The 23,594-nt window shown below is 45.0% G+C and overlaps 1 protein-coding gene across 27 annotated transcripts in view; it reads right to left on the bottom strand.

Annotated features, from left to right (window-relative positions):
- PTPRT (protein tyrosine phosphatase receptor type T) overlaps positions 1-23,594 on the bottom strand; it is a 1,303,183-nt gene that overhangs the window by 745,409 nt on the left and 534,180 nt on the right. For 26 of the 27 annotated variants that reach the window (XM_067013228.1, XM_067013229.1, XM_067013240.1 and 23 more), the window contains one exon: positions 16,383-16,508. In XM_067013228.1, the coding sequence (XP_066869329.1) occupies positions 16,383-16,508 (126 nt within the window). Of the gene's footprint in view, positions 1-16,382; positions 16,509-16,727; positions 16,864-23,594 lie in introns of those variants that run through there. The other variant, XM_067013239.1, reaches the window with a different exon arrangement.

Below are 23,594 nucleotides of genomic sequence, written 5' to 3'. Positions count from 1 at the left end.
TTAACTCGAGCAAAGGTCCAGAGCTCTCTCTTTCTTGCTCCTTCGTGAGCTAAGAGCAGAAGGAGGGGCCCCAGTAGGTAGTGTCCAAGGGGCTGGGAGGAAGAGAGGAAGGCAGGAAAATGTAACAGCCCGAAAGTAACCGAGAATGCACACCGTTTTCCCAGAGTTCCATAGCTCCAAGGCTTTCTCAGGGCAGTCACCTCAAATGACTCTCACAGCCACGCTGCAAAGCCAGCTTATTTATTTATTTTCTTGTACTATGGATGGAGAAATGAACACTCCGGGAGGTCAAGGATCATAGTTTGCACACCCAGAATTTTTCACTTTACACTTACCTCTGATTATTTCCCTGGAATACAATTCCAAAAATAAAATTTCTGATGAAAAGATATGCACACTTTATGTCTCTGACAGACGTTAAGTTGTCCTCCCTAAATTACACTCATACTTGTCTGTTTCTCAGAAGTCTCACCAACACTGAACATACGTCTAATGGATCATTTATTTGTCTTGAACCATTGATTTGGAAGCACTCTTTCAATATTAATGATATTAACCATTTGTTTCGTGTATGTATATTGCAAATATCAGAACTCGGTTCGCTGTGGATCTTTTCATCTTGTTTATAGCATTTAGGGACAAATACATAAATATTTTTCTTTATTGCTTCTACTTAATGGTAACATGTCCTACTCCCAAAGATTATTTAAAGATTTACATATGCATCACACATCTCAGATGTCTTCAAATTTTTACATTTAACTAGAATGTATTACAATTATCTAAAATATATTTTGGTGTACAGTATGAAGTAAGGACCTACCTCGACTGGCCCACACCCTTCCCTGGTGGGTTACCATCATAATTTCACCATGACTTATCTCACTAATTGAAATGTTAGGTTTACCTATAACACATACACACACACATCTGTTTTAGAAACATATTTTGTCCTACTGATCTGTCTCTTCTTGGACTAGTATACGCTACTCAGGCTTTAATTTAGTTGGTCTTAATTCCAGGATATATTTCTAAACCTTAGAAGTAGTCTGCTAAGTCTTCCCCCATTATTCTCTTTCAATATCTGCTTCTGTGACCACTTATTTTTCCAGATAAACCTTAAAATCACTTTATAACACTGCTTATAAATTTGTATTATAACTCACGTTACACATTTTAAATTAAATTGACAAGCTTTAAAAACATCAAGTCTTCCCATCTAGGAATGATATCTATCTATCTATCTATTTTCTCAGTTTTGCTTTATAGCTTCCTTCTAAAGATCCTTCATATTGCCTCTCAACTTAATTCCTCTGCCTTTTGTATTTTGGCCTTTTTGATAGAATTAATCCTTTTATATGTTTCAAACCAGTTATTGTTAATATTTAGGAAATTGTTGATTTTGTATATTGATTTCCTACCTAGTCACCTTACTGGACTTTTAATGGGTTCCAATAGCTTTCCATTTATTTCTCTTGGGTTTTTGGTAGTTAATAATATCCTCTGCAGATAATAACTTTTTCTCTTTTTTTTTTTTCCAACATCTTCATTGGAGTATAATTGTTTTACACTGTTGCGTTAGTTTCTGCTGTACAACAAAGTGAATCAGCTATTTGTATACATATATACAATGGGATATTTATTACTCAGCCATAAAAAGAAATAAAACTGAGTTATTCGTAGTGAGGTGGATGGACGTAGAGTCTGTCATACAGAGTGAAGTAAGTCAGAAGGAGGAAAAAAAATGCTGTGTGCTAACACATATATATGGAAACTTTATCTCTTTTTCCCCATAATTATATTTCCAGTTCTGTTACTAGAAATCCCTAAATGAATGCTATAGTGTTCACATGCATCCTTACATTTTTAGGATATGGGTTGTTGGTTTTGAATAAACATGCTCTAGCACATCAAGAAAACAGCTTTTCCATGCCTTTTCAGGATGACAGTTATTCTCTGTGCACTCCACCCCCAATCCAGACCTGTCCCCGCCCTACTCTGTTCTCTGGGAGCCTGACTTCTGTGATCTGCATCTTCCAGCTTCCCTCCCCCTCTACTTCTGGCTGAGTTGACCAACAGCAAGTACTGGCAGAAGACCAGAGGGTGGGAGGAATGAATTGTGGTGGTGGCTGTGTTCTTCTATAGCCTGTCAGGCAGTCTTGTAACACCATTCCCTACCACTGCCCTTCAGACCTAGGAGTAGGAACAGCTCCCTATTGCTGCTAGCCCCTGGGTGCTTCACCATGCCTTGCTCATTTCCTGAATCCTGATCCCACCTCTATTTCATCAAGCTCTTCATCAAACCCTTCGAATGCCATGTGCTTCTCACCCAGACCTTCCTTAATGGACTGATAAATTAGGACCCACTATGAAGTATTCTCAGATGTCTTTGCAACATCTCAAAATGATCAAAATATTTTTCTTGTGATATTTAATCATTCATTCATTCATTTAAAAAATTGAGTACCTACACTATGTGTTCATTGCTGTGGTAGGCACTGAGATTAGAACAGGGGGAAAAGAAAAAGATAGTTGAGCTCCCTGCCCCACCACGTGAAGTTCTCCTTGGGAAAAAAAATACGTATACAATTATTTAATAATAAAATACTTAATATTACAATAGTGACTAGGAAAGAATGTTTTGATGAAGAGTAACAGTTCTGATGAACAGTAACAGCAGGGGTATATTTAGAAAGGATAGTCAGAGAACATTTGTCACAAAAGGTGATATTTGAGAAAGCACTGGGGAAGAACCTACCAGTGAGAAAGCAAGAACAGCAAGTGCAAAGGTCCTGAGACATGAACGAGCCTGCTGTGGTTCATGAACTGACAGGATGGCCACCAGCAAAGGGAGTGCGGTGGAGGATATGAGCAAACAGGTAGGCAGGGGCCAGATCGCTGATGTCCTATAGAAAGAGAGGGCAAGCCACATTTTTGTAGTTTTAAGTTTTTTAGTAGCCATAGTAAAAAAGTTAAAAATAAATACATGAGTTTTATTTTCAATGTATTTTATGTAACCCAAAACACCTAAGATAGTATCTTCTCAACATTTGAACAATATGAAATATTAATAAGACTACATGTATATGCATATACATATATATACACACACACATGCATATATATACACCCTACAATTCTGAGATGTGGTCTGCATTTTACATCTAGAGCACATCTCAGTTTGGACTGGCCACATTTCAAGTACTCAATAGCCCCGTGTGGCTACCATGTTGGCCGGCACAGAGCTAGCTCATGCCCATCAGGCCTGAAGACAGTGGAGGTTGGTGGGGAGGGGCAGGACATGTGAGATTCATCTCTACTGCTACCGGCATCAAGCCTGGCACACAGTACATGCTCGGTGAATGTTTGCTGCCCAGAACGACAGAAGAACTGCAGAGAGATGCCAGGTTCTGTAAGTACAGAAGCACCACTGAGACCACGCAGGTACCTGCTTTAGGAAACCGGGTCCATTTTGGGTCTGGACACTGGAGTCTGCCTACTGGGTCTTCTACTGGGGAGGCCACCCGGGGCCACCTCTCCTGTGGCTAGGGCACTTGGCACAGCTGCTCCTTTAATTCAGAAAGATCACACTGCACCACATGCCAAGAGTGGGAGGGAGGGAGCCCATTAGCATTCATTGTACACAGCTTTTCATTTGGAAAAGCACCTCAAATGCGCCGATCCACATTGCTTTGCTTCATTTTTCAACATTCATGAGTGTAATTGCATTTATTTTTCTTGTCAAGACTGCAAAACAAGGGATAATTTACTGTATTACAGCCCATATTGGCTGGGGGGGTTTTACAGCCACAACAGTTCTAATCCGCCCTCAGATGGGCTGGGTTGGGTAAGCAGGGGGTGGTCTTTTGATCTGAGAAAGCTCCATTTCTTTGCAACAGGAAGCTTGGGCCCAGCTGCATCAAGGTCACAAAAATAGTGGCAACAACCAACCCATACAGAGACGCTGAGCTCGCAAAGCATGTTCACTTCAACTATAATGACTGCTTTGTACAGTAACAGGATGAGGCAGACATGTACTCCCGTTCCCATTTCAGAGAAGGAGAGACTGAGATTCAGAGAGGTTCTCAGTCATACGTGGTGACAGGTTGGTGAAGAGAAGAAGTGAGGTTCAAACCTGGATGCATGGGATAGGACACCCGTGGTGCCATGTACAGTGCCTGAGCTCTGGCAAAGCCTGAAACCCTAGTTATGTTGGCAGAAATGAAGTAGGCATGATCTTAAAGTTGTGCAAATCTGACGTGCCCACAGCAGCTGCGACCACCAAGGAGAGCTACTTCCCTGAGTCTACCTTGCAGAAAGCTGACTTTCAGGGTTCACACCCCTGCTGAAGGGTCCACCCCAGTATGCCACAGTTTGTGATTATCTAGACGTGAGAGTGGGAAAGCACAGTCTAGCCTTGTGTCTGGGGATCACTCTCTGTGGATGTTTTCTTCCCTTTGAAAACAGAAGCTGAGCCCACAGTGATGTTCAGATTTCAGGTCACAAATGCTCATGAATTAATGAGTAATTTTATAACTGATCAGCAGAACCCAGCCCTAAAAGCTTACAGATTTGTTAAATTCATTTCCGAAATAAGATGAAAGTAGTAGATGGGTCAGTGATGGCAAGACCCTCATCTCATCTTCCAGGCTCAGCTCTTCTCATTTCTCTTTCCTAGTTTGTTAATTATAACAAACTAGGAAAGTGAAATGAGAAGAGCTGGTTATGCCCTAAGGTGTCTGAGTGGTGTAGGGGAGATGATGTAAAACCTAGATCACAGTCGTAGGTGATTGCTTTGGCACGGCGTGGCATCTCTTGGGGTTCAGCCCACCTCCCCAGCTCCCTGTGAGGCAGGGAAGAGGGGCTAGGGAGGAACTGCAGAGTCAAAAGAATCAGGATCCAGCCACCTGGCCAAAGTGCTCTAGTCTGCAGGGGATGCCTCCCTTCAGCCCTTTCCTGCCCCTTTCCTACAGGGTCAGGCCCCCTTCCCAAGGGGTCTGGCTCTCTTGACACCGGCAAATGAGACCCTTCGTGTGGGCTCTCCCATCTCAGGCCAGGGTAAAATGGCCAGGCCTAGCCATTCAAGGACCAGGAAAGCACATTGGACAAGGGACCTCTGACAGCCAGCCTTAGTATAAAGGGCCTAAGGATTTCAAAGACCAGTGTCACAGCACACACGCACACACAGAGCTCAGGCCTGATAAGGTCTCAGCTGTTCCTTCAGTAGAGACAGGTTAACACACCCCCATGGGAAGGCCCAGCTGAGACAGGACAGGAGGAGGCACAGGGGGCCACAGAGAGGACTTACCACGTGCCCACGTGCCAAGCATTTTCCGTGTTGTCACCTTACCTCGTTTCATCTCCATATCCTCCAATCACAGGACCTTCATTTTATAGGTTAAAGAAAACCCAAGAGCCATAAAGAAACTAAACAGCTTTGCTTAAGGTCCTCCCTGAATGTCCCTCTGGCCGTACTGCCTATGAACTTTGTGTTTGTTTCTAGTAGCCTTTCTGAACATCAACTATTCAGAGAATCAAGAACAGAGGTTATTGAAGTTTCATGTCCAACGCAGGAAAGCAGTCTTTCCATTCAAGCAAATAACCTTTCTGTTATTATTTTCCATATTGCAAAGCCTAAACGTTCAGTAGGAAGTCTTAAAAATCAGGCTTGTAAAGACAACATTTTGCTTGAAATGGTCAAAATTAGATAATTGTTTCATTCGTCATGAGTGTTGAATGTACTTTCTCTTCTAATTGCTGCCAATACCCAGAAAAAAAAAAAATGAGGTTCAATTTTCAAAGGTTGGAACTACACTAGGGGTGACCCATGGGCTTGCCATGCTCCATTTGCCCCCGCCAGCCTCCCTTAACCCAGTCCCACCTCACTCCCACATACGCTTTAGATTTTCCTTGTTCTCGTTTCTTGAGGTCCCTGGTTGCAGTAAAAGAACAAATTGTGCAGCAGCAGAACTGCCTCATAGAACCTTTGTGCTGAGTTACAACCAGCGGGGGTGAAACTTAATCAGGGCCCTTCACTGTATGCATAAGGCTACTGGGGCCCAGAGAGGGTAAGCAACTGGCTCCAGGCCACAGAGCTGGTCAGCAACACAGCAGGCCCAGAACCCAGGCCTCCTAAAACCACATGGCACAGTGCTCTGAACCAAAAGCCTGTGTTTCAGCCATCTCTAATTTTCTGTTTCCTTTAATCCTGTTTCCAAGTAGCTTAACATTTCAATCGTCTGCAAATTCACTGACTCAATATTAATTGAGGACATACCGGGCCAGTTTTAGGGCCTGAGGACACAAAGCTATGAACAGGAAAGTTGATTCCTGCCCTGATGGAGCTTACATTTGAGGAAGAGGGGTGTTAAATGCAAAATTACATATAGCTCCTGTGCTTTAAGCTCTCTGGTGCATGGCCTGGGGCCGCTTCTGGAGGTGCAAAGGGAATTCTGAGACCTGGGTGGTCCCCCAGGCAAAGCAAAGAATATGGGAATGATGCAAAGGAGAGAAAAATAAAGCAGGTAAAGCTGGAGGCTGCAGGAAGGGAAACCACAGCACCTACAAAGAAGGGGTACCCCTGGGGCCCCAAACCTGGACAGTCTGCCTTCCACTCCTGTCAGTCCTGGGGAATCCTAACCCCAGTCCAGAGGTTACCAAGCCAGCCCCAGATCAGACTGCTGGTCACTGGTGGAACTAGCACTCCAACTCCGATCAGCCGGATTTCTAAGTTTACGTTCCATTCACTTCCTCCACGCAAAAAGAGCACAGAGGTCCTTCCTCACTTAGGACTCACTGTACTGGAAACTGTCTTGGTGTTTTGCATCATTCCCACCCTTCTAAGCTCTTCTGTCACCAGCAAAGCCCATTAGCAATTCCCAGGAACTAAAAATAGAATATGGGTAATAAAATAAAGTCTAACCTTTTTGGGTTTCTTTTCCTTTGAGCTCAGTCTAGTTTCACTTGCTCACAGGCGGGTGCCTGCAGCGGCCTCGCACCAGGCACTACAGACCAGAGTCCCCAGTGCGAAAAGGCTGCACCCAGAACACCACCTCGGTGGGCGGTGCGCGCAGAAGCACTGTCCACGCACAACACTGCAGTTCAAGAGGGTGACGGCGGCTTGCGTGCAGAAGCGCCGTGCACGACACTTCAAGATGGCGGCAGTGGGCTGTGTGCAGAGATGCTGCACACAACACCTCAATTCAAGATGGCAGCGTCATGCCGACAGCTGCACCCGGATCTCTTTTCTTTTTTTTTTTTTTTTTTTTTGCGGTATGCGGGCCTTTCACTGTTGTGGCCTCTCCTGTTGCGGAGCACAGGCTCTGGACGCGCAGGCTCAGCGGCCATGGCTCACGGCTCAAGCCGCTCCGCAGCATGCGGGATCCTCCCGGACCGGGGCACGAACCCATGTCCCCTGCGTCGGCAGGCAGACTCTCAACCACTGCGCCACCAGGGAAGCCCTGCACCCGGATCTCAAGCCATGACCAGCACAGCTGCACCTTAGCCTCAGGAACTCCACGCCGTCCCCACTGACAAGAACCCTATAAAGCAGCGCCACCATTGGCCTTCTGGGGAGAGCATGTGCGCTAGAGCATGAGCTCAACACTTCTCCGTTCTTTGATCAAAGAAAAAAACTTTCCCCTGCTTCCGAATGAACTCAGTCTCGTTCTGCTGGCTCCAATGACACCAGGTAGAAGGACCCTTGTTGGGGTCCAACTCAAAAGGGTCAGTATCACGTTCATGCATCACTGGGGCTGGAAGCCTAGAAACTACATCTTCCTGTTAATTGTGGTAAAAACATTTCAATTTCAGCATCTTAATCATTTTTAAGTGTACAGTTCAGGAGTGTTAACTACATGCACATCGTGGTACAACAGACCTCCAGAACTTTTTCCTCTTGCAAGCCTGAAACTCTGTACCCATGGAACAAAACTCCCCACTTCCCCTTCCCTGGCTTATTTCACTTAGGAGAATGTCCTCAAGGGTCACCTATGTTGTAGCATATAGCAAGGTTTCCTTCCTCTTTTAAGGCTGAATAATATTCCCCTGTATGTATAGAGGATGTTTTCCTCATCCATTCATCCGGTGATGGACATCTGAGTTGCTTCCACTTCTTGGCTACTAGGAATAATGCTGCAGTGGAGCATAAATGTGCAAATAGCAAATCAAGATCCTGCATTCTGTTCTTCTGGATATATACTCAGAGGTGGGATTGCAGAATCATGTAGTAATATATTTTTAATTTTTAACGGAAACTTCATACTGTCCCATCCATAGTGCACAAGGGTTCCAATTTCTCCAAATCCTCCCCAACACTTGTTATTTTTTGTTTTTTTAAATATAATTGTCAATCTTATTACTAATTTGGCCATCCTAATGCATGTGAGGTGATATCTCACTGTGGTTTTCATTTGCATTTCTCTAATGATTAGTGATGCTGGACATCTTTTCATATGTCTGTTGGCCATCTATATCTTCTTTGCAGAAGTGTCTATTCAAGTCCTTTGCCCATTTTTCAATCGTTATTTGTGGTTTTTCTTTTTTGTTTTTTGTTTTTTTACTGTTGGGTTCTAAGAGTTCTTCATCTATTCTGGATATTAGCCTTTTGGTACACATAAGATTTGTAAATATTTTCTCCCATCCATAGGTCATCTTTTCACTCTGTTGGTTGTTTCCTTTGATTTACAGATGTTTTTAAGTTTGATGTAGTCCCATTTGTCTATTTTTCCTTTTGTTATCTCTGCTTTTGGTGTTACATCCAAAACTCATTGCCAAGCCCAATGCTATGAAGCTTTCCTCTTACGTTTCCTTCTAGGAGTTTCATTGTTTCGGTCTTACATTTAGGTATTTAATCCATTTCAAGTTAATTTTTGAGTATGGTATGGTATAAGATAAGAGACCAACTTCATTCTCTGGCATGCCGATATCTAGTTTCCCCAGCACAATCTGTTGACAATACTGTCCTTTCTCAATTGTGTGGTCTTGGCACCTTCTTGTTGAAGATCATTTGACCATATATGTGAGGGTTTCCCAAGGTTTTATGAGACTATCTTGAGGTCTTATAACACCCAATATTAAACACTTTCCTGATTGAAATACCTACGGTGGTTTCTATTTTCCCATTTAAACCCCAACTAAGAGACTCATCATGCTTATGTGTTTTAGCAGATATATATATATATACACATATATATATAAAGAAGCCTCTTTCCACCTATAAATCTGTTTTAACCTTGGAAACTCTCAAGAGTCTTAACAAAGGGCATAGGATACTTTTGCTTGTCTGTAACTTTTACAAGTTGCTTTACTGATAACAAGTAATGATCTAAATTCTGAGAAAGTGCAACTTGAGTTTCTTAATGATGAACACTTAGGTAAGAAAGCAATTTTAAAAGAATTGGAAAGTTTGAGGAAGGTTTTAAAAACACTTTGTTTGAATAGCTGTTGCTTTCCAAAGCTGAAGTGTTATGTGACAGTGCAGAGCCAGGGGAAGACTAGATGGATTCAGAAGGGAACGGGGGAGGAATAGGAGGTCTTTTTTAGAAAAAAAAAAAAAGGGGGGGGGAATTTCTGTCAATGACCAATGTCTCACTAATCAGCAACTGTGGGAAAATTAAATCTGAAGATGAACCCATGATATTAAGGGGGCATGGGGTCAATCGCTACAGCTCCGTGGGGCTGTCTGAGAACAGAGGAAGTACCATCGGGTCATCTGGGAGATTCATCGTCCTGGTCCCCATCTCCACACACTCATGAAGACAAATTCCCTGTCCAGGAATCAGAAGCAGCTTCCATGACTGACAGATAGGCAGACTGGGGGTGGGGTCGGGGGGGTGGCTAGGACCACAGGATTTTTCACAGATGTTCTATTTTGTAAATGTATCACTTCATTCCCACATTTTAAAAATGTCTCCTTTTTTCTTCTTGAGTCGTAAATTACAAATCAAAGAAGGCTAGAGTCAGAGGAAATCGACTCCTCATTTTAGAGATAAGGTAAATAAGGCCCAGGGAGGGATGGTGCTTGGCCTGAGGTCACAGAGCATGTTAATGGTAAAGCTAGAACCAAAACTCAGGATTCAGTACTTTTAGGCCTATGTCACAGAAAAGGATGCAGGAGGCACAAAGACACTGGCCTGCTCCAAGTCTCAGGTTAGTGCAGACCTGGAACAGGCGCTCAGAGACACCCCTCTCCCAGGCACAGAGGGCCAGGCTAACCAAAAGGCCTATTCCCAGCCCCACCATTTCCTGGTAGGGAAATGCAAAGAAAACAAAGGAAGAACAGCACCGCAGGGGCCTGAGGGAGGCTCCCCCCACTCCTCAGTCAGGAAACCGAGGTTCAGAGGGTCAAGTCAGCACAGCAAGGCAGGGACAAAAGTCCCATGTCAGTATGACAAAAGGTGGCCAGTCTGGGAGACATCGGTGTGAGCCACGGGTGGGCTGCTTTCTTCAATTCCCTCTCTGTCATCTACTACCTCTGTGACTAAGGTCAATTTACTTAATCTCTTTGTGCCTCAGTTTCCCCATCTACAAAATATGAAACAAAACTGTACCTACCATACACAAAGATAAACTCAAAGTGGATTAAGGACCTAAATGTAAGGCTGGACACTATAAAACTCTTAGAGGAAAACATAGGCAAAATACTCTTTGACATAAATCACAGCAAGATCTTTTTTGATCTACGTGCTAGAGTAATGAAAATAAAAGCAAAAATAAACAAATGGGATCTAATTAAACTTAAAAGCTTTTACACAGCAAAGAAAACCATAAAGAAAACAAAAAGACAACCCTCAGAATGAGAGAAAATATTTGCAAACAAAGCAACCGACAAGGGATTAATCTCCAAAATAAACAAATAGCTCATGCAGCTCAATGTTAAAAAGAAACAAATAACCCAATCCAAAAATGGGTGGAAGATCTAAATACACATTTCTCCAAAGAAGACATACAGACGGCCAAGAAGCACATGAAAAGATGCTCCACATCACTAATTATTAGAGAAATGCAAATCAGAACTACAAGGAGGTATCACCTCACACCAGTCAGAATGGCCATCATCAAAAAATCTACAAACGACAAATGCTGGAGAGGATGTGGAGAAAAGGGAACCCTGCTACACTGTTGGTGGCAATGTAAACTGATACAGCCACTATGGAGAACAGCATAGAGGTTCCTTAAAAAACTAAAAACAGAACTACCATATGACCCAGCAATCCCACTCCTGGGCATATACCCCGATAAAACCATAATCCAGAAAGATACATGCACCCCAGTGTTCATCACAGCACTATTTACAATAGCCAGGACATGGAAGCAACCTAAATGTCTATCAACAGAGGAATGGATAAAGAAGATGTGGTACATGTATACAATGGAATATTACTCAGCCATAAAAAGAAACAAAATTGATTTATTTGTAGTGAGGTGGATGGACCTAGAGTCTATCATACAGAGTGAAGTAAGTCAGAAAGAGAAAAACAAATACCATATGCTAACACATATATATGGAATCTTAAAAAAAAAAAAATGGTTCTGAAGAACCTAGGGGCAGGACAGGAATAAAGATACAGACGTAGAGAATGGACTTGAGGACACGGGGAGGGGGAAGGGTAAGCTGGGACAAAGTGAGAAAGTGGCATGGACTTATATACACTGCCAAATGTAAAACAGATAGCTAGTGGGAAGCAGCCGCATAGCACAGGGAGATCACTTGGTGCTTTGTGACCACCTAGAGGGGTGGGATAGCAAGGGTGGGAGGGGATGCAAGAGGGAGGAGATTTGGGGATGTATGTATATGTGTAGGTGATTCACTTTGTTATAAAGCAGAAACTAACACACCATTGTAAAGCAATTATACTCCAATAAAGATGTTTAAAAAAAAAGATGTGGTACATATATACAATGGAATATTACTCAGCCATAAAGGAAAAAAATAATGCCATTTGCAGCAACATGGATGGAGCTAGAGACTGTCATACTGAATGAAGTAAGTCAGACACAGAAAGACAAATATATGATATCACTTATATGTGGAATCTATTTAAAAGAGCGTACAAATGAACTTACTTACAAAACAGAAGTAGAGTCACAGATGTAGAAAACAATCTTATGGTTACCAGAGGATTGGGGGGAGGGATAAATTGGGAGACTGGGATTGACAGATACACACTACTATATATAAAATAGATAACTAATAAGAGCCTACTGTATAGCACAGGGAATTTCACTCAATACTCTGTAGTGGCCTATATGGGAAAAGAATCTTAAAAAAATAAAAAGAGTGTGGGGCTTCCCTGGTGGCGCAGTGGTTGAGAATCTGCCTGCTAGTGCAGAGGACACGGGTTCGAGCCCTGGTCTGGGAAGACCCCACATGCCGCGGAGCAACTAGGCCCGTGAGCCACAACTACTGAGCCTGCGTGTCTGGAGCCTGTGCTCCGCAACAAGAGAGGCCGCGATAGTGAGAGGTCCGCGCATCGTGATGAAGAGTGGCCCCCACTTGCCACAACTGGACAAAGCCCTCGCACAGAAACGAAGACCCAACACAGCCAAAAGTAAAGTAAAATAAACAAATAAAAGAAATGCATTTCCATTTAAAAAAAAAGAAGCTTCGAGCTTCATGTTTCTTTAAAAAAAAAAAAAAGATTGGATATATGAATATGTATAACTGATTCACTTTGCTGTATACCTGAAACTAACACAACATTGTAAATCAATTATACTCCAATAAAAATTTTTTGAATTTAAAAATTTTTTTAAAAATAAAGTGAAGCCAAATAAAAGCAAAAGAAAAACTGTACCTATACTACATAGGGTTGACATGAACGATAATGGACAAAAGACATTTAAAATGCCTGGCACGTAATAAGTGCTTGATAAATGCTAGCTGTTATTATTAACAAAAGAGAGATCCCTGTGGAGTACAGTTGGCCCAATAAAAATCTGATAGTCTAGGGCTTCCCTGGTGGCGCAGTGGTTGAGAGTCCGCCTGCCGATGCAGGGGACACGGGTTCGTGCCCCGGTCCGGGAAGATCCCACATGCCGCGGAGCGGCTGGGCCCGTGAGCCACGGCCGCTGAGCCTGTGTGTCCGGAGCCTGTGCTCCACAACGGGAGAGGCCACAACAGTGAGAGGCCCGCGTACCGCCAAAAAAAAAAAAAAAAAAAAAAAAAAGGTTGTGGGACATATGAATACATAGAGCCACACTAGATTTCCAAAAGGATGGAAACTGCTGGCTTTACAGAAGGAAGAGGAAGATTTCAGCCTTTGCCCATGAGAAGAACAAACAATTTCACCTAATCCAAATTCACTTTCATGGCTCTCTGCCTAAGAAGCACACGGAGCTGCTGAAATCCACAGGTGTATCACGACAGAATCATCTCAGTAATCATCATCAAATGCCTCTGTTTAGAAAAGCTCAGGAGAGTGTATTAGTACACTCCAATATTTATGAAATGCCACTGTGCCATAATAAGGGTCTGAGAAAATTAAGGAGCAAGGGTTGCTCCTTCCAAGAGTGAAAGTGGCACAGTGGGAAAAGTAGCAATGTCATGTGGCTGCCGGGAACCTTGGTTTTCTGATCTGTAAAATGGAAGGATGGTGGCAAAGATTTAAAATGTGCTATAAGGGCTTCCCTGGTGGCGCGGTGGTTGGGAGCCTGCCTGCCGATGCAGGGGACGCGGGTTCGTGCCCCGGTCCGGGAGGATCCCACGTGCCGCGGAGCAGCTGGGCCCGTGAGCCGTGGCCACTGGGCCTGTGCGTCCGGAGCCTGTGCTCCGCAACAGGAGAGGCCACAGCAGTGAGAGGCCCGCATACCACAAAAGAAAAAATAAAATAAAATAAATAAAATGTGCTATAAGAAAGGGCCCAAAGGCATTTAATAATATTTATCAGACATTTCTTCATTAAAGAAACACTTGATAAAGACTATTTGCCCATGCATCCATGCATCCATCCAACAAAATGGTATCTCGTATATACTGTGTATGACGCACTGAATGAAGCACTAAAGATAGGCCAGGAACAAGACTGTCGCGGTCCTTGTTCCCATGGAACTTCTCACCTGGCGATACAATGTACACTGAACAAGTGACATCAGTGATGCGTGTTCCTGAGGAAAAGAGCAGGGTGCAATGGGGAACACTTACAGAAAGAGCAGACCCAGACTGGAGCATCTGGGGAGCCCCTGCCTAAGGAAGAGATGCAAGAGCTGAGATACAAAGGGGAAGTACAAGAGAACAGGGTGGAGGTGAAAGTTCTAGGGGGAGTGCCAGTCTCATGTGAGTTCCTGAGGCAGGAAAGGGTCTGGAGCATTCTGGCAACTGACAAAAGCCAGTGTGAAGTGAACACGGGGGGAAACTGGGATGTGGGGGGGCTGGACCCCTCAGAGGCTACAGCAGGGCATTGGTCTCCTCTCTCAGAGCAAGAGGAAAGCCTCCAAAAGATTCTAGGCAGAAGCTGGGTGGGGGCAATGAAAGGGAGAGATAACGTGAACGGGCTTACATTCTAGAACTATCTCTGGCTTCCGTGCAGAGAGTGGGTTAAAGTCAGAAGAGGAAGCCGAGAAGTCTGTGTGAAAGTCTTCCGGTGACCCAGGCGAGAGGAGATGGTGCGTGGCACCAGGGCAGTGGCGGCAGAGATAGAGAGACGTGGACCTGGACCTGTGATGAGCTCAGGAGGTAAAGGGGCAGGACAGAGTGACTGACAAGGAGACGAGGGAGGAGAGAGGTCAGAGAGAAGTGTGACCCCTGGGTTTCTGAATCAGCACCAGAGTGAGGAAGTGGCTTTTTGAGACAAGGAGCACTAGAGCTTGAGTAGATGGAGGTGAATCAAGACTTCAGTTTGGGAGATGTTGAGTTTGGAGAATCTGCAAACTCAACAGGGCATCCAGTGGGCTAAAGACGAGCCGAAAGAGCCTATGTGTGCATGCAAATACACACACACACACACACACACACACACACACACGCACGCACGCACGCACTATAAGATCTGAATTGATTTGGCCAACGTCAAAGCTGGCCACACAGAGCACAGCAGATGCGGTAGGTAGCCTTCAGCAGAGGTGCACTGCACGCCTGTGGTTTCCAATGGGAAAAGTGATTCTATCACGTAAACCAAGACATTTTTGAAAGTAAAGTCAGCATTTTTAAAAAACTATGATGGGACAACAGGCATACAGGTTGCCCCACAGTCACCTGACTAATAGGCACGTGTAGTTGTTGATGAACCAGCTCGCTCACGTCAAGCAAGATGCTACCAGATCTGAAAAGCTCGATTTTGTACCATGTCACAGCTTTATGATACCTGGGTCTTGTGTCTATACTCAGGAGAAACGTACACAAACAACTGATGCCCTTAAGAGGAACTAGATAGAGCCATCCAATAGCCCCCTGCTTTAGGGCCAAACTCAGAGTCAAGAAGGTCACACAGGCCACACCCTCACCTAGACATCTCTGAGCTTCTCTCTCCAGCTTAATGACATCCTGGCAAAGCTGTGTCTCAAAGCAGCTGGGAGGACAAGGCATCCGGGCAGTGGGGGCTGTGTCCACAAGTTCATAAGAGATGTCTGACGGCAACTGAAGTCATGGGGAGAGTCGAGGCCATCCGTGGTGTGATGGTTAATTTTGTGTGTCAACTTGACTGGGCTAAGGGATGCCCAAAGAGCTGGTATGCCATGATTTCTGGGTGTGTCTATGAGGGTGTTTCCAGACTTGATTAGCATTTGAATTGGAGAATTGAATAAAGCAAACAGTACTCCCCAATGGGGGTGGGCGTCATCCAATCCTCTGAAAGCCCAAATAGAACAAAAAGTCACCTCGTCCAGATGTACCTCCCCTAGAATACATTGGCTATGACTCTCATAGGCCTAGGTCACGCAGGTATTCATCAGGAATGTATATTAGGCCTTCAGCCCCACTGGTGAAGGATAAACTTGGCATTCAGGATGTCGGGACAACAACTTTCTGAGTAATATTTGCACTGTAGCAGTTCCCCTGCATATATGACAAGCTATGTCTGTGTGGCCCAGAAGGAAAAAAATGACCTCAAATTCTTGAGAAGCTTTCTTCCCCCAAAATCCCACTACTATCAGGCTCCCAGACAAAACTCAGTGATGCCCCACTGGTAGCTAAAGCTTAGAATCTCAAAGATAAAAGAAATCCTAAAATTTCCTGATTTCCTGAATCCAGATGACATATGACTTCTCCCACACGCTTAAGAATTCACTCAGCCTTGGTTTGCATACCTCTGGGGATGGGGAACTTATTACCAACAAAGTTATCTACTGCCCTCCCCAACAGCTTGATCCAGAAGAAAGTTCTTCCCCGTGAGTCATCATAAAAGCTACCACCCCCAACAGAGCCTCAAGCACAGTTGGTCACGTACCTGTAGGCACCGCTGGGTCCAACATTGGTTTCTCCCACGTGTTAATCTGCTCCCAGGTAAACCCATTGGTCCCCAGGGCCACGCTGTAACCACAGTTGCTGTAGTGGTCATCAAAGGAACAGCCACCTGCAGACAAAAGAGACGTGAGTAAATATACCCTTGTGTCTGGGGCTTGGTTCGTTACCCCCGTCTCATCAGCTCTTCATTTACAGTTTGAATGTTAAACTCTGGAGGAGATTTCTTTTAAGGCAAGCAAATTGGGTTTTTATATTTGCTTTGGCGCTCTCAGGAAAGACACTGGCATCTGCAGGGCCCCTATTTGAAAAAGTTAATAAGGCTAGTTACATTGATTTCAATCTTCCTTCCTGAGAAAGTAAACAGCAATGTCTCATTCTAAGCAGGAAAAATGAATGCCAGGGCATGCCTCTGTAATTGCTTCCTCCAACATGGAGAGATGCTGCAAGGCAGCAGAGCAGGCACTAGCTTCAGAGTCTTGAAAAACTAGACACGAATCTCAGCTTTGCAAAGCTGGGTCAGCTTGGACCAGATGCTCTGCCATCTGTGTCTCAGTTTCCTCACCTGGAATATGGAGGGAAAGATCCACTTGACAGAAATATCAGGAGGATTAAATGGAAAAACATACGAAAACTGGCACGGAATAAATTCTCAACACCCACCTCCTTCCCTAGAAAAGAAGTTTCCGTGGAGTAAAAATCAAATGTGTAGAGAATTAGACAATCATGCACCTGGAAGATAACAAAGTCAAGGCTGACAGTATTTAAAGCTTCTCCCTAAAAGTCCAAGCCATCCATCACCCACCACTTTGCAATGAGTTGTGTAAGTTGGGTTTTGCTGAGCGTATGCTATGGGCTGTAAGTCCCCTCCAGGTGACATGAAGGGAGATGTGTGGTATGGAATTGGGGCTCCAACTAGGAAATGCTGGTCTGTCCAGAGAAGCAGGAGGTGACTACATACTGGAAGGGGAAGTGGAAGAAGAGAACTAGTCAGGGCTTTAAAGTTCAGGGGCGCCTCCATGAGCTCAGTGCAAGGGGAAGAGCACTGCAGGGTGAGCCTGCAGGACGCACAGAGGAACAGACAGAGCACCAGGACTGAGTTTCACACTCAGGTCCATAGTTCCACTGCCCTCTCTTGTCTCCTTACTGCTCAGACCTCATCACATCACAATCTCCCTCCCCTAAACAACCATTGGTTCCCCTATCACACATCCAAACCACAAACATGGTTCTGCTCCAAGAACAGAAACCATCCCTTGCTAGCCCCTTCCCGTGTCTGCAGCCTCACGTAATATCGCACCATTGTCTCCATTAGCAACAAAGGACAAAATCCCTTCTCTACCCCCAGACCTGGGATTTCCTCTGCTTTGTGCTGGTGGAAGGCCAGTTGACAGATCTGATACACACTGCTAAAGTAAACCTATGATGGCAAAGCTCTCTCCACTTCCTTTCCTGCAGAGTATGGAAACCCACAAGAGTTGGGCCGGGCAAAGGAGAGCTGGACCTGTTTTGGTAGTGCAAGGGTTGGGGCTTGAGTTGAGAGTATTAAATAGCTTTACACTAAAAAGCAACAGGAATGTGCAGTATAGACACCTAAAGAGAGAGGGAAGGAGAGGGAGAGAGAGAGAGATCCAAGAAACACATTGTAAAGCAGACACCTACAGAAGGTGAAAGCCAATGAGAAATTTCCTGTGATGGGAAATGGCTAATGAACTGGTAGAAACTAAACTTTCTGTTTACTTTCATTGATTCATTCTTTCATTCACAATTATTTAATTGAGCTCTTAGGGTAGATCCAGAAGAGTACAAGGTGCTATCTATACCGTGGTTTACAAAAGAGGCATGCTATCACTAGCCTGAGTGAGGCAGACAGACAGTAAACAGGCAAACTAGTAAGTAACTCTGCACTTCTGTATGTGCTATGAAGGATGCAGTTGGGGGGACTGAGAGGACCCCTAGGCTGATGTGGTCCAGGAAGCCTTTCTGACCACGAATTGGAGACAGTTCCCTGTCCTGTGATGTAACGTCCCTCCACTACAGCCAACTCCACACAGAGAGCTGGCAACATACAATAGCCCCGTGCCACTGGTGCTTCGGGAAACACAGGGAAGAAGGGCAAGGCCCAGTGTGGATGGAGGAGGGTCAACAGACAAGGCTGGAAGTCCCAAGAGACACGAGGAAAGGTCAGGGGCAGAAAGCAGAGGATACTTCATCCCAGATAGAGTGGACAAGGGAGACCTTTGAAAGGTAAGGACAGAGGCAATCAACCAGCTTCCACTAGACAGTAAGCTTCAGAATGGCTGGGAATGGTACAGGCACAGAGGAGGGGCTGAAGAAATATCCATGGACTGAATGAACCCATAAATGTGAATGGGATGCCAGACAGAGACCAAACCGCGTCCCAGTAAGAGTGAGCCCATAGCGGTCCCCAACCGCCACGTGCTCTTTCCAGTCTCATACTTACTTGTCACTTCTAATCCCTAGAAAGCTACATCCCCATATTGTCTGTCTGAAAATTCCAAACTCTATCCTCCCCCAAATCACTTCCTCTATAGACCTCCTCTGACCAGAACAGCAGAGTGAATGCCACAGAGACGAAAACACAACACACTCCATTTAAAAGTTAGCAAATAGTAGCAGCAGCAACAGTTCCAACTGCTCAAAGAGGGCCACCCTCCCATCCTTACGCCACCGCTGCCTCACTGGAGCCTGTCTCCCAGCCTGCGGAAGACAAACAAACCACGTCAATGCTGCTGACAACATCCAGACCCTGATGTGTTGGAATTGGTAAGCGAGGGGAGCCTGCAGCACCTCAAGTGTTCACGGGAAGAACTGACAAATCATCCAAAACTGAGGTCAGCATCCAGGGCTACAGAAAGAAAGCACGGCCAAGATGATGCCAGGTGTATGGCAACCTGTTGAGGTCTTCTCTCTTGGGCACACAAGAACTCTGTATTTCCAGGCCACCTTGCATCTGAGGAAAACCACGTGTTGAGCCTTGGAAATGTGTAATGAAGTGATACTCACCATGTGCAAGACTAGCCCCCCCTGCAAAAATAACCTCTTACTAGCAATCCTTCTCACCCCACTGTGAAGACCTTCAAAGGTGTACTTGAAGGCAATGCCATCAAAGGAAGAAAGATGTTTAGATCCCTGAGACATTCACTGGAGGAGCGTCACCCAGACAGTCGCCTGACCAGTAATACTGTCATGCAACATAATAGGAGCAAAATGCCGACCTTTCTAGTCTTAATATGCCACTGACATCTTAGGGCTCGGTTATTACCCTAGCAGAGCCTTGTACATCCTGACCAATATAAGAAGCGTGCTCTCTTGAGCATTTGCTCCATGTCAGGCAATAAACTAGGCGCTGATTACAGACACTGTCACCTTTGCTTTCACTTAATCCTCGCAACTTTGTGAAGTAGATTTTTATCCCTACTTAAGTATAAGGTAATTGATGCATTAAAGGGTTAAACGACCTGCTCAGGTAACATGGAAGGAGAGTGTCAGAGGCAAGTGTAAATCTATGGTGACCAAACCACAGAACCCATGCTCTTTCTAATAGACCAGAGAAAGAATGTATTCCCCAGAAACCAAGGACCAAGCCTTTCACTTACAAGGTGATGAGAGGGGGTTAGGAAGAAAAAGTGCTTCCAAGGTGGTTGGGTCTTTCCCATTTGAATTCATTACCCTGCTTATTATCCTAGAAACATTTAATGAAGTTTTGGGGTTTTTGTTTTGTTTTGTTTTTTACAGGTCTGTGCAGGGGCACAGAATTGACAGATATGATTCTTACCCTCACAAGGTTTGCAGAGGACAGGGAGGGATAACCATACAAACATACACTTGAGGGTGTGATGCAGAACACACTTTTACAGAGATATGTCGAAGCTCAAAGGGGAAATTATTAATAAATTTTACTTAATGGTCTAATTAACCCAATTCTCAGCTGCGTTCTAGAAAAGACTTAGGAGGGCTCACAGGTATACCCCTGGGCATCCCAGCTTACAGATCCCAAGCAAGGTCATATCAATCATTTGCCCCTAGTCTCCTGGATCAGGTCAGTCGCCCACCCCTCACCTCCCTTCCTCCACCCAACGGTAGATGGCCTGCTCAGCTACCCCCGAGCTGAGTGCTGGCAGGTCCTGGCCCTCTACGGGGTAGGGACCCCTCTCCTCTTCACAGCCACCCCCGGGCACCTCACTGCCTCCACCTGCAAAGCTCTGGTGAACCAATGCAACTTGCAGCCACTGAGCCAATGTCTTTCCAACAGTCTGTTCTTTGATACTGGGGTCCCACAGCAGCAGGCCTGTGGCCCCAGTGACCTGGTTCTTATTTTCAGACCACAGCCCTCTCTTTCCCCTGAAGAGGAGCTGGGTTAAAGTAGAGCCGAAAGCAGCCTTACATTCTATTTTGAGCCACTATTTCTTTGGGACAGCCAGGCCCACCTATCAGTTCTATTCCACGCTGCCAGAATTTGTCATCTATTATGTGGACCTCAGTGTCTCTCAATACAGAAGAGTTTCTAGGAACAGGCCCCTGTCCTGCACTTTATCACACACATATGTCCAAACTCCAGGGGTACACATGGTTCATGACTTTTCTGTGCAGCTCCTGGGCTCCCAGCAAAGCAGGATGCATGGCCAAGTGATCATCTGAAGTATCCCTGTGCTTTGTATAGATCAAGAACATAGACCACGTGGTAACTGGTTACCAATCTACCCTCTATCAACTCGAGTCCAGCCACAGTAGACGGACAAACACAGAAGAAGGAAGTACAGCATGATGGCAAAAGGCAAATTGAGGACATGAGAAGAAAGATAAGCAGGACAGAAGGAGAGAGTTACAAGTCCACCCTGCAATTTCCCAAATGTCTACCTGCTGAAAGGGAGTTACCTATTTGACTCTGAGCTTCCGGAGGCCAAGAGAAAGAGGACAATCTGTTCCGATACTGGACACTCTGTGTTCATACAATAAAAGCCAAATTGCTCAGGTAAATTATAACCATTCCAGGTGCTTAGATCACACAAGAACTTCTCCAAAGGGGTACTGGTAACAGAAACCCCATAACCCATAATGAACAATATCTAAAACAACATCCACACATGGGGTGCATGGCCAATTTCATGAGACTATTTCTCATAATCATTCTCAATATAAATGGATAGCATCACCCAAACATACAATTTAGGAAAAGCAACTCACTGGAGCCCAATATGATGCAGTCTAGACACCTGCTCCCTGTCGATCTGACTTGACCCAGAGATAAGTTTTGAAAGCTATTCAGGAGAGAAAACATACTTGATAAATACTTTTTTAGCAAGCCTCCCTGAATTTTCTTCCTCTCAGCCAACAGACTGAGAAATAGAGTGGTGACGAGCTCAAGATTATACACTCTGGCAGCGATCTACACTGCCAGAGGGTGCAGCCCCTCTAGCTCACCTTCCTTCCTCCTTTCTGGGCCTTCATTTTCTGGGGTTCAAAATGGATCACGAAGGAACCTTCCAGTGGTCCAGGCTAAGGATTCCAGAGACTCAGAAAGACCTGGGAACTCTCAGGAGCCCCACAGATGCAGCGCCGTGCCCAAGGACTAGCTACTGAGAGCCACCAAAGGGAGGGGAAGGAAGGAGAGACTAGCTTCCCATGGACCCGCAGCATGAAATATTCAAATGCATGTTCCTGAGTCTCACTGCGGCTCCTCTTGCTCTTTCAAAAATTATCTCTCTCTCTCTCTCTCTCTCTCTCTCTCGGTGGAATTCCTTGGCACATAACACCTGCTAGAAAAGGGTGCAGACCATCTCTGCAGGTGTTTGTGGCAGGCTACTTGGGGAAGACTTATGACTGGAGAGATCCCTAAAAGACACTCATTCGGATGCTCGCCTCATTCTGTTTTAAAGTGGTCCCATTCAGCTGATACCAACTCCATCACTATAATTTTGGAAGAAAAGAGAAATCTCCGAAAACTACCACCACCCCCAGAATTGGGCTCAGCCTCCAAAGCACATGTCCTGGTTTGGAGAAGACCCAGATAATCGAGGGAGGACGGGGCAGTGCAGTCACAGGCCGAGGGAGGACCCAGCACTATCTCTCTACACAGGGACAGAGAAGCTATTTTCCTGGACAGGTTGAGGTCAAAATGTAGCAAAGGCCCCAGATGCTCTGATGTGAGTCAAGCATATAAAGTCAACAGAGAAATGGAAAACTGTAGCAAGGAAATTGGATTTTGAAAATCCATTTGGGTTTGGTAATGTATAGCATATCAGCATCTGTAAGGGAAGTAAAAATAGTGCAGGATACATACTTTAAGATACATTAAAGCATAAATAAAGTTTATAGTACCAACTCAGAATTTTTTTAAACATGAGCTCCTCTTTTGAAAATGAGAGAGGAATAGCATTCAATAAAAATATAAATGTGTCTGCTTCTGTATTTCTCAGATATGATCCTGTGGGTTTTTTTGTTTGTTTGTTTGTTTGTTTTGGTACACGGGCCCCTCACTGTTGTGACCTGTGACCTCTCCCTTTGTAGAACACAGGCTCCGGACGCACAGGCGCAGCGGCCATGGCTCACGGGCCCAGCCGCTCCGCGGCACGTGGGATCTTCCCGGACCGGGGCACGAACCCGCGTCCCCTGCATCAGCAGGCGGACTCTCAACCACTGCGCCACCAGGGAAGCCCGATCCTGTGTATTCTTGAACAGAATTGAGTTCGGAAGAGAAACTGACGGTTTTCTGGGCTTTTTTGCTCTTTCCCAGGCACTGTACTTGAGCTATGTAAGCATATATTTATATATGTATGTCTATGAATGGAGGTTAAGTCTAACTACCCCCACTCCCTAAGACAGGGGTTAAGCGACATTTTCTGCAGAGGGCCAGATATTAAAGATGTTCACCTTGCAGGTGTACTGGTTTTCTCTCGCTACCCAACAAGTTACCACAAACTCAAAACAACACCCATTTATTATCTCCTGGTTTCCGCAAGTAAGAGGTACAGACAAGGACACACCTTATCAGGGCCTCACAAGGCTGAGGTCAAGGTATCAGGGGACCTGCTTTACTTTCTGGAGCCCGGGTCATCTTTTGCATGGTGTTTCGCAGAATTCAGTTTCTTGTAATTATAGGATCAAGGTCCCTCCTCTCTGGCTGACCATCATCTAGGAACCGCTCTCAGCCCCTAGAAGCTACCCACACTTCCTG

The sequence above is a fragment of the Kogia breviceps genome, chromosome 14 (genome assembly GCF_026419965.1).
Source record: "Kogia breviceps isolate mKogBre1 chromosome 14, mKogBre1 haplotype 1, whole genome shotgun sequence".
Lineage (NCBI taxonomy): Eukaryota > Metazoa > Chordata > Mammalia > Artiodactyla > Physeteridae > Kogia > Kogia breviceps.
This window is presented reverse-complemented; position numbering and strand designations above follow the sequence as displayed.